Here is a 17,370-nt window from a genome sequence, read left to right as displayed (position 1 = left end):
ATTAAAGTTAAAACTTTTAACAATTCTCGCCGATTGAGATTCTTCAAAATATTTAAAATAAAAATATGATTGGGTACCAAAAAGTGTATAACGTGGCTGAGCAACATCACAAATTTTAGAATTTTTTTAAAATTCTGCGGTAAAATAATAAAAATACAAATCTATTGTAATATAATTTCTCAAGCGTAAATCTAATTTATCAATTTGTGGGTGAACAACAAAATGAAAAAAAAAACCGAAAAACAAAAACTGCCAAATCAAATCAAAACAAAAAAAAAAGATATATATATATACATATATACGAAAATCAGAAAAGCATTGGCCGCATTTTGTGTGGGTGTGCGTTGCGTATGTGTGACCTGAGGCTCCCTTCACTCCCGCGCTGACTTACTTTCTCCTCACTTTTGCTCTATATAAAACGTGCCCCGTTTTTCGGAGCCTTTCCAGTAATTGGCAATAAATGTGTTCATGAATTTTAATGTCGGTCAGCAGTGGCAGCAGCCACTCCCCTACATCTCCTACAGACTCTCCTACAGAACGCACTTAGAAGCCCCCTTGAGGCATAACTCATAATATTATTCTCGCAGATGTTTCCAGTTCAGGCTTAGCCTTTGCCTTTTTCTTTTCGCTTTCTGATTTACGTAATTTGATTTAGCTCCGTTGGCAAATATTAAGATTTATTTGATTTTGAATTGTTCATTGTTTTTCGTTATTTTCTTCTTCGTTTTCGTTTTGTTTTGTTTTGTTTTAGTTGAAGCATTAAATTTAATACAATTTGAGTTACTCAAATGACCAGCAAAATTAGGAACAACACATTTGCTGTAAGTTGTAATTTGAGATGCAGCAGAACCAACAGCAAAAACCAAAGAGAAAGGAAGAAAAATGAGAAACAGGAACTAGAGATGAATAAGAAGCACTGCCAAAGGAGAAATTGAAGCGATGAATGGAAATGTGATAGCTATAAGCGAAAGGTGTCTTTGGAAATTATTTAAACTTTTATTTTGAAACTAAAATTTCTTTTTTAAACATTACATTTAATAATCCAACAAATATAACTAAAAACTGAATTTATTTTTAAATTGGTGAATAAATTTAAGGACATAAACTGGTATTGGCTCTAAGACCACATAAAAAGTTGTTAAGTTTATCACTTAAAGTTGCCATAAATTGTATTAGAGGGAAATATTTCCATAGTTTCGTTTAAGTGCAAAAGGCCAAAAAGTAAAATAATTAAAAAAAAAAATTCAAATTCTTTTAATTTTCTTTAGTTTTTTAAAAAAAAAAAATTCAAATTCTTTTAATTTTCTTTAGTTTTTTTTTACTTTTTTAAGTGCCACAATAGATAATAATGACCATTGAGCTATTCGACTTTGCGATTTAATCCCATTCTTAATTTAATTTTTTTGTATTTATTACTTGTTTTTTGTATTTATTACTCCTTCTCCTTGTGACTTCACGATGCCATCTCTAAATGAAGAGACCACCTTCAGTGGCCTAGTTGAAGCGAATTGAACCACTTCCGTTTGCCGAGTTTCATTCATGCCTGATATGAGCTTTACCCCATGAACTCTTCGTTTGATTTATCATATTCAATTACAAAAGTAGCGAACGTATTAAATGCCACATCCGATGGCTTGTGCGTTTGCTTTGACTTTTTGTCCCAAGTGGCGTATGAGTAATTTAGTTCTGGGTAGATGATTTAACCCACTCTCAGTTCGTTTTTTCTCCTCCTCTCCCCCTGTGTTCTTGTGTCTTTTGTGTTTGTGTGTTTAAATAGGCAAAAAGAAGGAAGTCAAAGAAGTAGAAGAATGTATATGTTGAAAGCTGATATCAACAACTACTTTTAGTCCAAGTGGTTTTTTGGGTTTTTGTTGTTTCCTTTTTGTAGCATTTCTCCTGTCTTTGCCCACACTCACACTCACACACACTCACACATAGACTTTGTATATACACACCCACAACTTTTGCCCATTTTCGCGTGCGCCATATGCATGCCCGAATCGAGGAGGCAAACAAAGTTTTTCCTATTACCAACAAATTCAGAAAATGGCAAGGAACCGTCAGCTGGTCTGGTCTGGTCTAGTATAGTTGGGAAGAAGATTTTCCTTTTTGCCGTTGCGGTGAGTGGATTCCACGTTTCGCTAGCTGCTTGCCCCATACCGAAATCTGCCACAATCTTTGTCTTGGCTTTGACAGATGCTGATTTTTAGGTTATCATCCATCCGCAAATTTACTTAACTTGGTGTGGAAAAGTTTCCGTTTTTGTGTGTATTTAATTTCAGATTTAAATTTTTCACAAAATAGTGGACAAATTTATTGTTTAATCTTAATACAAATTTTAATTACAGTCGTTAAACTTGTATTTTTTATAACTCACTTGCATTTAATTCTTGTGATTTGCCACAGGGTGATTTTTACTCCACATCTTATGATATTTCTTTAGGATTATTCAGAACTGTTTTTATATGCATCTTGAACATATGTCTAGTGAATTAGGCATAAAAGAAGTCTACGAAACAATGTTTGATCCGTCCTTAGATATGGCACTTGGAACCGCTTTATATGGGGTCACCCTGTTTCCGTTTCCAGATGCATTCTTTTCATGGTGGTTTTCTTTGGAGTATTTTTTGCTCCCTCAGCGATGAGATTTTTATAGTGAATAATGTAGCCAAGTTAAATCGTGTGTGAGAGTTAAGAATATGGCAATATTGCATGAATATGAGCACGAGCATACTATGAATATAGTTCTTGTATATATTTTTTTTTTGGGTGGCAGAAGTAATTTTTCACTTTTACCGCAACAACTTTGCAGAAATATTACTCAACTGGTGCGCCCAAAGGCAATATCCTGACAACAAATCCGGCAAGGACACAATGCATAAGGTGACAGGCTTTATGACGCTCTCTCTTTCTCTTCCTCGTCCTTCCTTTATTTCTTTATCCGCTTCGCTCTTTTTTGTATATGTCTGTCTGTCCCTTTTTTATGCACTTTGCCAAAAAATATATATATGAAGAAATGCTGCACATAAATCCTTGCGGCTTTCCCATGTTTTTCCTGAGAACCAAAGAAATTTTTGTATTTTGCTTTCAAGCAAATTGAATCCTTGATATAATCCCTCTTACATTAAAGTAAGTTTCGGTTAGTTGATTTTTAATTCTTGCTCCTGTAACCTCTTTTTCTCTTCTTCTGTTTTTTTTTTGCTCTTTGGTTTGTTATTCAACCACATAGTGCTGCGGCTAATTTATGCAGACGAAGACCACAAGAGACCTATGCATGTATGTATGTGTGTGTGTGTACATGGACACACACACTAAAAGAGCGGCCACAGCTTATCGCGGCGCTAGTGGCCAGTGGCAAATGGCGACCACAAATCACCCAGGGTCAACATGGCGCAACATACGCAACAAACAATACACTCAAACACACACACAACAATACACAGCACACATAAACAAAATAGTGGAAAACTCAACTAAACTATGTCGGAAAAACCACTGAACTTTACTGTGAAAACTAAACTCAAAACAAAATGACCAAAAGAGCAACAACCAAAAGTAACAAGTGAAACAATGTCAGCATGTGACACCACGTTGATTTCAATTTGAATGGCTGTTCACTTACTAAACTGTGCCACTGTGTTTTTGTGTGTGTGTGTGTGTGTGTGTGTGTGTGTGTGTGTGTGTGTGTATATGCATACATATGTGTTAGGGTGGCTTGCTAAATAGATTAGCTCATGAGACTGACGTAAGCTCAAGTCTAATACCAAATAGTATGCTCTTGGCTAACGTTTTTATTTTAATCGATTTATATGATAAAACATTTTGTAAAAAGGGTATTAACAAAATGTTCTTCTATTTGAATATGTGTAAGACGGCCTAGAAAACTGTTCTCACTCTGATTTGGGGCACACTGAATTATTAAAAGGGCTACTAATTACAACCACGTCAATCTCACTAGTCATTTTGCATTGCAACTTGTCTTTTGGTTCCGCTACGATTATATCCTATAAGTGTATTTTGAATCGTAACTTATACCTATACACAATATAAAACGGCTGTTCTCAAATTCTAGCCTTCACGTGGGTGGCGTTTCTTCCGAGCTGATGCAATACTTAAAGGTAGTTCAATTAGGCAAAATAGATTGTACATAGATTAACTAGATTAACAATTTCGCGAAAAACTTTTGATTGTAAGATGGCTTTTTTATGATACTTAGTATACGAAGAATCCAAATCTGTGATCAAAAAATTATCCCTTTTTTAGTTCTGGCAAAAGTCGACTTTGAAGTTAACTTGATATAATTTTTATTTTGTAAGCGGTGTAATTTATTTATTTTTTATGATTTTAAATTATATCGAAATTTTTGCACTATTTGCTATAAATAACACTATTTTTTAAATTAAACCTATGCTGATATTGTCAAACTAAGATACTTCTAATGAAACTCCCAAAGAAGAAGACCCCAAAAAGTTAAAGTTAGGAAGAAATAGTATTTTATCTTAAAAGTCGACAAATCAGAATTTGTGTGTTCTTTCTTTTAATTTAAATATAATTAAATTTAATCAGAATTTTTAATAACATACTATTCGAAAAATCGATCAGTGGCTAAATGTGGCTAAAAAGTGGCTAAAAATAGATTAAGTGGGCAATTAGTAATTTGTATTTAAGGCAAAGGACACATAGAATAAAAGATCATCATCTTATTGAATAATTTACTAAAATAAAGAAACCAAGCTTAGAAAACAAAAATATTAATTAATGATTTGCTAATGGTAATAAATATTCCCAAGAATTTTTAAAGCACAAACAATTAAATTTTGTTTTGCCAAATTCTGATTAAACATTAACAAAAATTATATTAGCTATTTTTGTGTTTTTCGTTACGAAATCTTACTAATTTTTATTATTGCCAATTTCAAGATTACGCACAAATAGAATCTAAAACGAGAAAACTAATTGCAACTTGTCCTTGAGTCGTCGACGTCTGCTCTTACCCACTTTTCTCACCTTGTTCAATTTCCTTCTGTCTCTTGCAGATGCTTCTCAAGTGGCTGCTGTTCAGCCTGTGCATAATGCCGGCAATGTTCAGCAATACAAGAAGGAAATGCCCCATGGAATGCCAGTGTGGCATGGATGATTTGGATCGTTATCAGGCCATTTGCACCAAAGGTAAGTGGCATAATAAATGCAAAAGGCAAACCGCGCATACGCCCATCCGCCCATTATCAATGCAAATGTATAAGCGCGGGAAAATTTGCGGCAAATTATGCAGAAAAACGTGAAAAGCGCCATAGAGAGCGCTAGTCTCTAAAGTCGAAAGCAGTCGAGTGGTAGTAGTTGTAATAGTAGTGCGCGTATCATAATGATAGCATCATTCAAAGCGTTTTATTCAAGTTGTAATAGTTCGATTTGTAAATGCTCAGCACACACGCAATGCTTTTGCTTCTGTTTAGATCTCCCCCCATTCATTTCGCTTAAATGTCTGACAATTTCAATTTGTACAACTGTCATTTGCCGTTGTGAGACTGCCGAAGGTCTCTGTGGCAGAAGTATCTATAAAACGAGTTTTGCAATCCAAAAACGAACAAAACGAAAAAAAACCCAAAAAATTCGTATTTGTTCAGCTCATCTTCGGTTGCTCCTCTCTATTTCTTTATATGTAAGTATTATCTTTTTTCTGTGCTTGCTTTTAGCAAAAAAATCTATAATTTCAATTTAACGCTTGTTTGGTTAGCACAGAAACATACACACACTTACACTCACACACTCACATGTTCAGTAATACCCCCAATGACTTTGAATGTGTTTGGTTTTTGTCGTTTTAATTTCGGGCCTGAAGAGAAAGAACTGTCAATGGCAATAAGATTTAAGAAATTTAATTAGAATGAAATGTATTTTCATACATATATAAATACAAATAGCATAGAGAAAACTATTAAAATTCATGAAGAACGTAATGTTTATATATTGAAAGAGTAAATGTTTGAACTGGCAATAAAATAAAACCAAATGCATTTCACAACTTCATTTTAACTCAATGAAAAGCAAATGTGTAGTATTATTTTTATGTTTTAGAAAAGTTTGTTTTACTTTTCTCGCAAAAGTATATATTTGGATATTTATTTTAGATTGCTCCAACTTCATTTCACACATGAAAATCTTTGTTTTTTTTTCTGATGTTTTCCAAATTAGCTCTAAGCAAGAGGTTTTTTTGACTTAGGCTACCAGTATTGACCTATTTTATATCTTTTAAGAAAGAGCGAGTTTTCGGAGAGTTCTAGTCTCATACGAATGCCCATCCAGATGTAAAATTTAATAGAGTTTCTAATTGTTATGCTTTTTTACATTTCTTGTTATTTTCCTCAACAATAAGACCCTGATCTACCTTAGTAGTTTCTCAAACTCCATTTTAATTGACTTCTGAATCAAATTATTGCTTGAGAATTAACCATAGAATAGAAATCTTCCCTCTGCGACTTGTAATAAGGCAACTAATGAGCAAACCTTTAACGTTTTTCGTGAATAACCCCATAAGGATAATCGTGGCATAAAAAAAAAAAAAAGAAAAATCTATTGCAATCAGTGTTAATGTTTTGCATTTTTTATGAATAAAATTCCCGCAGCGTGTTCAGTCAACATAAAACAGCGCCAAACAACGGAATTGTATAATAATGCAAAGCATTATAATGCAACTACACACCAACTCACATACACACACACAAACTTATACTAACACCCACACAGAGAGTCATAGGAACACGACCCTGAACATTCATTTATGTATATATAAGCGGTACTGGTTTGTGTGTTTGTGTGTGTCTGTGTGTGTGCAGGGCCAAGCGAGTATACGAAAAACACAATAGAAAAGTCGTTGGACTACAACGAGTGCTAAAAATTCTATAGCATACAAATGGGGGCCAGCGTGAAGCGTGAAGAGCGAGTCGTTAACGGTAACTGGAAGAACTGGGAAAACTCATTGCATTTATTTTATACTATTCTTCTTCTTCTTTTTTTTTTTTTTTGTTTACACATCTTCTCTTTATTCTGCACCCCGTTAGACCACTCTATCTGGCACCGTGTGACTATGCTCGACATTGTTTGCATACAAAAAAGGATAGAATAGATAGAATGAATGGAAGTACATGAATTGAGGCCACAAGTTTTTGTCTGCAATTAATGATCAGGCCAGGCTACGTGAATTTCTGTACAATTAAATTAGTTCAAGTACCTACCTAACTACTTGATAAGATTTGCTAAAAAATTTTCATTTAATTTTGCAGGCGGCCTAAACTCTTTACCCTCACGCAATGACCTGGATATCGACGTGGAGGTTATCATAATACGTGGACCAAGGAATTCAATTACCATCGGACCGGCAATGCGACAGTTTATGAAATTAAAGGTTCTACGCATAACCGATTCCAATCTGCCAGCAATTGGCTCTGAATCGTTTTGGGGTTTAAAATATCTACGCATATTAGGTGAGTTTATGACTTGTGACGCCTACTTCAAGAAAAGTACGTTGGACCATCCTGACTGATATGCAAATCAATTGCGAATGATTGTCAATAAAAATGCGGTTGCTTGCTATAAAAAAAGAACCAAAGAGTTATAAAAAGAATTCGTACGAACTTAACCCTTGATAGCAGACAAGGAGTTCAGTTTAATTACCCAATATTCTGTTTTACTCTTTATATCTTTTGTTAATACGCATTTCGTGAAAGGGCATTCCGGTTGTCTACTTGCCATCAGTTTCTGTTTGTGTGTATGCGTGTTTGTTTTCTGAATTGGTCTTGTCAATAAAATTGAAATTGATGCGTCAAACCAAAAATAAAATAAGATTGCCGAAATGGTACAAAGGCAATGCTGCTGGGTGGAGCATTGAATTGGAATTGCTTGCTGGGGCGAACTTTGTGGTAGGAGGCCTTTAAACTTGTTTATTTGTATGCCCTGCTGCCTGTTTACAGTCCTGGGCCAAAAATCATCCACCAAACCAACTCTGCATGCCTCCAACCACCAACCAAAAAAAGGCAAATTTATTTGCTTCTACCAAAAGTCAGAAAAGTTGTATTGCAGTTGAATATTTTTTTCTTCCTTCATTGTTGTTCTATTTAAATTTGATTTTGATGCATTTTCAAACATGTACGTATGTACATATATCCTGGCAGAGAAGGGAATGGGAGTGTTAGTTTCTGTTAAAGCCTTCCAGCCTTAAATTGAACATCAACTGCTTGGAGTAAACTAGCAGAAATCTGACAGAAGCTTAAAGGATAATAAAAATCTAAGCCCAACAGGAGGTAATTGAGAAAATCATCAATTCAGGATCTGCGCTTCATTTCTATAGTGTTCTCGAAGGACTTGATAGCAGCGGCTGCCCCTTAAAATACGCAATATAGATTTTACAAATCGCTATTTGTAACATCTTGAAAAATTATGGAATGATGATAGCAATCAATACTGTTCCAGCTTATTGCATACTTTAAGTGGCAAACTTTCCCTATTTCATAGTCCTAGATCCGACATTGCAAAGGGTACTAGGGTACTATCATCCCTCAATCTACATGACAATGAAATCTTCAATGTCCCATAGGTTATCTAATTTTCCTTTAATTAACAAGTTTTCTTAATTTTCTAACCGTCCATGAACAAATTTTCTTTTGGAGTCCAAAGGTATTATATAATTAGCGTAATATATTTTAATAAAAATTAATGCTTCACGATAAATAATCAGTCATGAAATACTCCTCTCAACGGAAAATATTGCGTAAAGTAAAAACACAAAAATAAAAACATTTCGAATGCGTAATGTATTTTTGCAACTTTTTAATCCAAAAATCTGTTAACCATTCTGTTCGAGAAAAAAAGAGCAAGAAAAGAATAAATGGAAACCGAATATTTATATAACCAGCATATGGATGAAACCAATGATGACTTATTTCCATTTTTCCATCTCTGTGTGGTATTTTTATACTTTTTTCTTTTCTCTTTTTATGATGAAATGCCATCAACAACAAATAAATAACAAACAAACAAACAACAACAACCATTTCGACCACCATCATCATCATCATTCTGATGATTTTGTTGTTTTGTCACTGTCACTGGCAGACCTGTCGAAGAATAATATAACAAACATTACGGAGAATAATTTTCGCGGCCAGGATAATCTACATGAATTGGATTTGTCAAAAAATAAAATTTTACGCATGGCCAGCTCAACATTTCGTCATTTGACGGTGAGTATAATGCAATTTAATTATGCTAAGCAGTTTTGTAATTAGCTAGAAATTTTATCATGTCTAATTAAATCCAAATCCAAGTTCTCGAAATGGGCTACCTTTGACAAGAGGTCACTATGGGGAAAAAAAGGCAAATCAAATTTTTAGATGCAATTTTTGTAAACCAAAAGAAGATATTTTCCTTCTATGCCTTTACTGCTTTTTTTGCCCTCTCCCTCTCTCTCTCTCTCTCTCTCTCTCTCTCTCTCTCTCTTTCTCTAACTATCTTCAGTATTCTATCTTTTATGTTTCTATGCAGTTTTGTAATAAATTTTGAGGAATTTTTAATAGCCATGTCCTTAGACTGCAGCTAAAAGAACCAAGAACGAGTAGTGAGAAAAAAAAGAAACTGAAAGTTCTACGTGCTTGAATTTAAGTTATCCTTTTCATTTTTGGGGGTTTTTTCTCGGGGCCAGGAAGTTCCTGAGCATAGGGAGAAAGCAAGAACGTCGAGAATACAGAAAGTTAGTTGCTTTCGTTGTCTTCAATTTGCTTTCGATTTTGCTTTTGCCTAGTTATTTCCCCTTTGCCTTTTTTGGCCAGTTTCCGGTCTCGAGCAGTTTTGCCTGATTTATGAATTATTAGCCAGATTGCCATGGATTCGTTGGCTACGTTGTATTCGGACTTGAATTTTGTTTTGCCAATTTTATGTTCATAAACTTTCTAACACAACAAGAAAAAAAAGAAAGAAAAAGCGGACACCCAAATTATATGTATATTGTGCATCCTGTAGGATCTGCGTCGTCTTAATTTGGCCGATAATTCAATTGTGGAGCTGGTCCAAAGGAATTTATTCATGCTGAGCAAACTCAAGTATCTAGATTTAAGCGGAAATCCTTTGCAGGATTTACAGCCGGATGTATTTCGCGATGTTACGGTAAGTGTGTACCTCAAAACAAAAACCTTCTTTTGCTTATCATTAAATGATTTTCGTATTCCTTTATTTTGTTGTTTCATTTTCGAAATCGTTTCGATTCGTTTACAGGAACTGAAAGTACTCAAATGTCGCAATTGCCAGTTGAAAAAAATCAATCCGCAATTGTACAATTTATTGCCGCTTTTAAGCGAATTGGATTTGGGACGCAATGAGGTTCGACTTCTGCTTTTCTTTTTCTCTTTATCCGCCACTCCCCTCCATGCACACCTTTTTCAATTATATACTTTCTCTGTCTCTCCACTCTTTTTTTTTTTGTTCTTGTCTCTCTTTCTCTTCGATACTCTTTGTTGCAGTTCAAATTCCTTGACAAGGATGAATTTCGGGATGTGAAGCGTCTTACAAAAGTTTTACTCGATGGCAATCAATTGTCTGTGGTCGTCGACCAACTCTTTCGCATGCAGAAAAGTCTTAATCACTTGGGTAAATTATACTCATTTAGCTTATTTGTGTTTTTACCATAAAAAAAAATAAATAATTATTTGTATACACACAGATACTATGAAGAACTCTTAAACTTTTTTTACTTTTTCTACTTTTCTTTCCTTTAGATTTATCGTACAATCGTTTGGCCAAAGTGCCCAATGATTCGTTTTTACAATTGACCAATTTAACATTTTTGGACTTATCCTATAACAAATTAGTCCGTCTGGAGCCGCAATCTGTGCGTAGTTTAAGCAATTTACTAACATTAAACATAAGTGGCAATGTACTGATGGATCTACTGGAGATGCGTGAAACTTTTGAGGTAAGCTTGAATCAAAAACTGAAAGTTATTGAATTGTGGTTTCAAATTAAAATATTAAAAGAATTAATAAAATAAAATAAAAAAAAGAGGTAAGTCCTTTAGTTATTTTAGGCCAAAACGGTTTAAAAATTAAAAAGCACCACGGCAAAATATTAATCGGCAGCCTAAAAATTAAATTAAATTTATTTTTTTAAGATATGTAAGGACCAAGTCCGAATTAATTTATTAAAATTATGTTATTTAATTGAAAATCTATGTTAAAAGCAAATTCAGTTATACTACAATATACCTACAGATCAAAAAAGATTTCTTTATGCAAATTTTCTTTAAGTTCTATGATAATAAAACCCTATTTACTTAGAATTTAAAGTGCCAGAAATTTTTCTTAAGAACTCTTTTCAACCTTTTTTTAAAGTCAAAGTAAGTTTAATCATTTCTAAGAATCTTTATTTTCATATACGTTAAATTCAATATTATATTAGACTTTCTTTAGATATAATCTATTTTTTAGAAAATTCGTTAAGGTATAAACATGTAAAAGAAAAGTGGACAAAATACTAAAAAAAAAGTCAAGTTTTAAACAACTATTTGGTTTGTTTTTCTTTATTGTCTCACAGGTTATACCACAACTCACACATTTGGCCATTGCGGATATGGGAAAATTGCCAATTGGCCTGCTAACTCCTTTCAAACAATTACGATATTTGAATATCTCGGGCAACTCATTGGACAATATGGCATTGCAAGTTATCGATCCGTGTCGTGAGCTAGAGGTAAGTTTTGAAACACACCAAAAATACCATACTCACAAAACAAAGCAAAACCAAGAGAAAGACAAGGATATCTATCCAGGATGAAAATGTGCAACAGAAATAATGAAAAAGAACTTTTTGATGACTGACAGGGTGGGTGGCAAATCATGTTTTTGTCCTACATTCTGTGTGTACGTGTCTCACATACAGTTAAAGACAGAAAATATCCCTTTGTTTTGCACAAGAAGCAACAATTTATCATTTTATAGCCATTAAGCCTTTCATTTTAATTGAATTTAATTGTGTAAATACACTTCAATCCGAGCCCTTTTGGTCCAAAGGCAGCTTTTTGGGCCATTGTATTTTGGTGTTTACCACAAAATTGCTGTTTGTCTTGGGCAACTAATTGCCTTTTGATGGGAAGGAATACAAATTAAAATTGAATATACATACATAGTACATACAAACATATACATATATTTTGTGTTCTACTTACAGTTTTTGGATCTATCACGAAATCAATTACATGGCATCAATGAGGATACAGCAATGCGTATCCAAGGCATTCGAAATGTGCGACTCGATAACAATCCTTTAATATGCGATGAATGTCACATGGGGAAATTAATAAACGTTGTGCGACAAGTAAGTTAAAAACCAAAGAGTTACATGGGCTGAAATAGTCACGACGAAGTTCCTATACCCTTAAAAATACACAGCAGAAAAAAGTCTTGCAAATTTAAATAAGTTGAGCACACAAAAACAGAAGAGTATGAAAACTTCAATTTGACATCCACCTTTACTTGACACTTGCTTCATTTCTAAGTGAATGTACCCCTTCACTATAGGGCTATAAAATGGAAACCCAAGAAAAATTCAATTAGTTTGTTTTTTGCTCGAACCTTGCTCTGATTGATGATTCCAACTGAAATGAAATAAAAAAAAAGAAAACGAAAATGAAATATATTTTTTACCATTTCCAATTGTTATTTTTCTTTCCATTCTCTCTCACTTTGGCTTGATGGCTGCAGCTGCAATGGAAATGGGATACATATCCAATTTGCTTTCTACCCAATAGTTTAAGAGGTGCTGAAATAAATAATTTGGATATTGGCGGCCTACACTCGTGTCTGGATTATATCACTGATGAGGAACAGAATGCTGCCAGCACTTCGTATAACTTTCTTGAACATGGTAAGAATTCCTTGGGCAAAATTGTGAAGAAATTTCGTTTTCATACGCCCGTCTGGCTCTCTTTTATTGCTCGTAGGTGGTCTTAATACTCTGGCCATTTTGGGTGGCATCATCTTTGTACTAATTGCCGTCATTATTCTGTCGCTGGTGGCTTGCTTCTCAAAAAATCGTGCTCGTTATTATACCAGAGAAGATCATTTAAGTGGCAGTAAGTAAATTCCATTTATTCAATTTCCCAGCCAGCAAAAAAAAAACAAACGAGCCATGAAACCAAGACGAAAAAGGTAAACGTCTGAAGAAAGAAATATAGCTAGCCTAATCCTTCGTCTTTACTTGTAGTAATTTCGTTCTTTTTATTTGGCATTTTTCCAACTTTGAAGGCGCTGAAATGAAAAACTGACTATTCTCCCCCTAAAGACATTTTCTTTCAGTTTTCTACAGAAATTAAAAAGAAATGTACTCTGGCACACTTAATTAATTACAAGTACGTGCTTCATTATGCTCCCTCAAACTTAATGGTGGAAAAAATAAAAGTTCACACTGACCAAACCAAACTTGATGTGCCCACATGAGAAATGGCATAGGTATCTATGGTACATACTGCTTGGGGGGTACACCTGTCAGACTAACTTGGTTACTTCACACAATTGGCCCTGCGGCCCTACACTGAGCCATGTCATTCAACAGAAAGCACTCAAGGGAAACCAGCAGCTAACAAAACAAAACGCAAACTTCTGAATTTGCGCAATTGTGCCTAAATTTGTTCTCTTCTTTTTTGTCTGTTTCGCAAAACAATAAAAACAAAAATGTCCTTGGCAGGCTAAAACAATCTAGCGGATGTCTCTCTCGGCAACATGTACGAAAGAACAAATACCCTTTCAATGTCATTCTACCCAGCTCTCTCTCTGTCTTTTTTTTTTGTAAGCATAAAGTCTGAACAAAATGCTGGTATAGGGTTAGTCAGGGGGACAAAAGTTTTTTGTCTCCTAGAAATTTCAATTCCTGCTGCCGCAAAATGAAAGTGAAAAATACTTCTCACCGAAGGACAATGTGAGCGAGCAAAAAAAAAACTGCATCGATTTGCAGTGAAAAAACAAAAATATTGGAGCAACAGTTTACTTGAAAAATCGAAACCTATTTTAAAGAGATGTGAAACTGACTGCAGCAGGAAAAAAATCTGTTAAAGTGATAAACTATTTTATTACTGAAAATTAAGCTAAAATCACTGAATTTTTATTAAACTAGTCTACATTTAATATATGTAGCTTGGAAATAGCTCATCTCTAAGTACATATATATTTTTCTGTCTTTATACCCATTACCCAGGCGATAGCAAATGTTTGGAAAAGAACTTAGAGGCAGCCACAATTACAACTCTGGGGAATGGCAACTCACAAACAACTACAACCACACTGACATTGGCCACAACGCCCACAAATGGAAGTGGAACTGCAACTGGAGCAGTACTTTCTAGTGGAACTGAGGCAACAAATGGCACATCAAATGGCCACAGCTTGAGTCTCAGTCCATCTAATGCAGGTACTCAGCCAGGTAGCCAGATAGCCAATAGTGAAGATGCCGGCAAGGAAATCAACTTTACATTTCCCATAGATGATCGTGTTTGCACCATTGACGAATTGGTCTTGCCGCCAGCTCCACCGCCTCCGGCTGGCGTTCATCATCATCTTCAACACCAGCAACAGTTACTGCACCCCAGCATGGGAAGTCTTATGTATAGCGTTTCTCCTAGCAATGGTCTAACTGGAACAGCAACAACTTTGGCTGCTGCGGCTGCAGCAGCAACTGTCATACCACCCGGAGCACCATCACCGGCTGAGGCTGTGGTTGTGGTATTGCCACCACCGCCGCCACCACCGGGAGCATCGTCGTCTCTGTCCACCCATCAGATGGATGGCAGTCTGGCCAGTTTGCGCGAGGTGCAACAGCAGCTAGTGCATCTGAGTAGCACTCTGGAGCCATTGGTCAGCGTTAACTGACCCAAGGGCTTAACGGGAACAGCAGCAGGAGCGGGCTCAGCAGCCTCAGTTTCGGCCTCAGTGACCGCAGTAGCTGCATCAGCAACATCAGCTGCTTCGGTGGGTAAGTTTGCCAAGCAAACAGTAAGTACGACACCGACATAAGCCGCAGGAGAGTTGCAGCTGTTGAGTCCCGGACAGACTGGAGACTGGATTCTGAATTGGTTGGAGCTGGGGCAGGTGTAATTAATCACAATGCGGTAGCCTAGTTTTCTGGGTTCAAATTGAAGTGCAGTAATTAGGACTTGAGTTTGTATGTAATTAAGTTCATTAATCACGAAAATGAATCGAGAATTTCGTTAGTTAAACTACCTAAGGGAAACTATTAATAATTTCCTTTAGAATTTTAGTAACATTTCCTTTCAACTATCAAACAATTTTGGTCATCCAACTTAAACTGCCATTTTTTACAAAGCAATTTTATTCATTTTTACATAATTTTTTTTTTGTATATAAATTAAAAAACAAATAAGACACACATTCAAAAAAAAAGAACAAAAAAAATTATTACCAACTAAAGATGTTCAAAAAAAAAAATTAATTTAATTTTAAGAAAAATACACATTTAAAATGTGATAAACAAAGAGAACAAAACTTCATCAAATGTATGTAAATAATATAAAAAAATAAACAATCTAAAAAAGGAAAATGACAAAACAAACAAAACATAAGGAATCTTTGTATATTTTTGGCCAATGCGATTCAAAATTGAGCAGCCGCTCTTAGCACTTAGTTAGAGGCTTAGATTATCATAAACGGACACACATAAAATCTAGGAATTAAGTGAAACTTATATGCAAAATACATATATAATAAGATAATATTACAAAAATAAAAATTAATTACAAAACAAATTTAAGTTTCAAATTCAAACAATCAATTCAAAAACCAAAATACACCCAACTTAGCAGCCCAAACGATTTTTATTTTTTAATTTAACAGAATAGTATATACACATACATATATACAACACTACAATACAAGTATAAGCTCAAATAAACCATAATAAAGTGTGACTGTTAAAAGCAAATTGCAACAATTTGGAGAGCTCAATTATTTAAAAGCTTGTATACGAGGTGTGGTTGGTAAGTAATGCAATTTGAGGTCAACCAGAAGATATTGACTGCATCTGTTAGTGGTTTCGACTGCTTATACCAAGAGGGTTTTGAACTGATTAAGAAAAGTTAACAATTATAATTTTGATTACATATTTCCTATATTACAAACTCACAGATTTAAAATAAATTAAGTGTAGCTAAACATGAGTTAAATGGATAAAGTTTAGAGTTTTCCTTTACCGAAATTGAACTGAGGTCTCGAAGGATGATGTCGAAGCTTATCAGATATCTCTGATTAGAGACAAACGAATCAAGAGGATAATTTGAACTTTAAAAACGATCAAAAATGCAAAAGAAAAATAAAAGAAAATTCGTCAAAAAGAACCAGCCCAGAACTAATCAGTTATACAAATTCATTTTACACCCCTTTAATTACAACTTTTTACTTTTATATATTATTTATTTATTCAACAACCACACCTCGTTGGTTGGAAATTAAAGATGACCACACAAGTAAGTACAAAAGAGACCATATGGGTATTGAATAAAAAATTCATTCATTCTCATACCCATTTCATTTACCACACTCAGTTGCATCATTTGTGGTTCTTCTTCTGGTTGCATGTCGTTGTGCTTCTGTTTCTCCAAGTGCCACTTCCCTACTGCCCTCCTCTGCCATTGTGTGGCATTTTGAAATTATGTTTGTAACATGTCGCTAAGCATGTGCTGCCTGACTTCCCTTTTCCTAGCCCTACCACATCACCCCCCATCTACCATTCCTTCCATACATATGCCATTCACACATTATGTAACCCAAAAGTGTGCTCTACTGTTCCTTTTGCTTAGCAGCGACCAACCATTTTAACTCAACGCAAATGAAAATTGCTTCCGTTTCCGTTTTCCGTGGCGGTTTTTTTGGTTACGGATTACGGATTTGGATTGCTATTGTTACTGATTTTCGTTTGTGTCTGAATTCAAGCTGCTTCTCGACTTTGATTTAGATTGTCGTACAAATATAATATAGTAAAGTGGTGAGAATAGCAAAAGTGATACGGTTAAGAAAGTATTTAATGGCTGCGTATGTTTTAAAGCCAATTGAGAGATGGCAAACTTAAAATTTAAAGTATTGTTGCCACTTAAATTCATCCATAATTATAATGATTGAAATGATTTCAAAACTGGTTTATAGTAAAGTGTTATATTTTTATTTAAAAAATTTTAAAAGAAGTCGGTTTAAGCTAATTGAGCTTACCTTAAAGGAGGGTGGGATCTAGCTAATCAATTCTGGGAGTAAGTCCAGTATTTAAGAGGCAAAACTGACCGAGGGGTATAATCTCCGATATCCTGATTTGAACTAGATACGATTATTA

At 34.7% G+C, this 17,370-nt stretch overlaps 1 protein-coding gene across 2 annotated transcripts in view; it reads left to right on the top strand.

Annotated features, from left to right (window-relative positions):
* LOC6643554 (toll-like receptor Tollo) overlaps positions 1-15,355 on the top strand; it is a 42,708-nt gene extending 27,353 nt beyond the window's left edge. The window contains exons 2-14 of one of the 2 annotated variants that reach the window (XM_047011013.1): positions 5,037-5,169; positions 7,281-7,481; positions 9,109-9,236; positions 10,012-10,155; positions 10,264-10,368; positions 10,509-10,635; positions 10,764-10,960; positions 11,578-11,733; positions 12,211-12,357; positions 12,744-12,906; positions 12,983-13,114; positions 14,233-14,457; positions 14,518-15,355. In XM_047011013.1, coding sequence (XP_046866969.1) covers positions 5,037-5,169; positions 7,281-7,481; positions 9,109-9,236; positions 10,012-10,155; positions 10,264-10,368; positions 10,509-10,635; positions 10,764-10,960; positions 11,578-11,733; positions 12,211-12,357; positions 12,744-12,906; positions 12,983-13,114; positions 14,233-14,457; positions 14,518-14,903 — 2,244 coding nt within the window. In that variant the 3' untranslated portion in view covers positions 14,904-15,355. Of the gene's footprint in view, positions 1-5,036; positions 5,170-7,280; positions 7,482-9,108; positions 9,237-10,011; positions 10,156-10,263; positions 10,369-10,508; positions 10,636-10,763; positions 10,961-11,577; positions 11,734-12,210; positions 12,358-12,743; positions 12,907-12,982; positions 13,115-14,232 lie in introns of both variants that reach the window. The other variant, XM_002066257.4, reaches the window with a different exon arrangement.
* The last annotated feature ends 2,015 nt before the right edge of the window (positions 15,356-17,370 follow it).

This window comes from Drosophila willistoni (genome assembly GCF_018902025.1).
Source record: "Drosophila willistoni isolate 14030-0811.24 chromosome 2R unlocalized genomic scaffold, UCI_dwil_1.1 Seg200, whole genome shotgun sequence".
NCBI lineage: Eukaryota > Metazoa > Arthropoda > Insecta > Diptera > Drosophilidae > Drosophila > Drosophila willistoni.
This window is presented reverse-complemented; position numbering and strand designations above follow the sequence as displayed.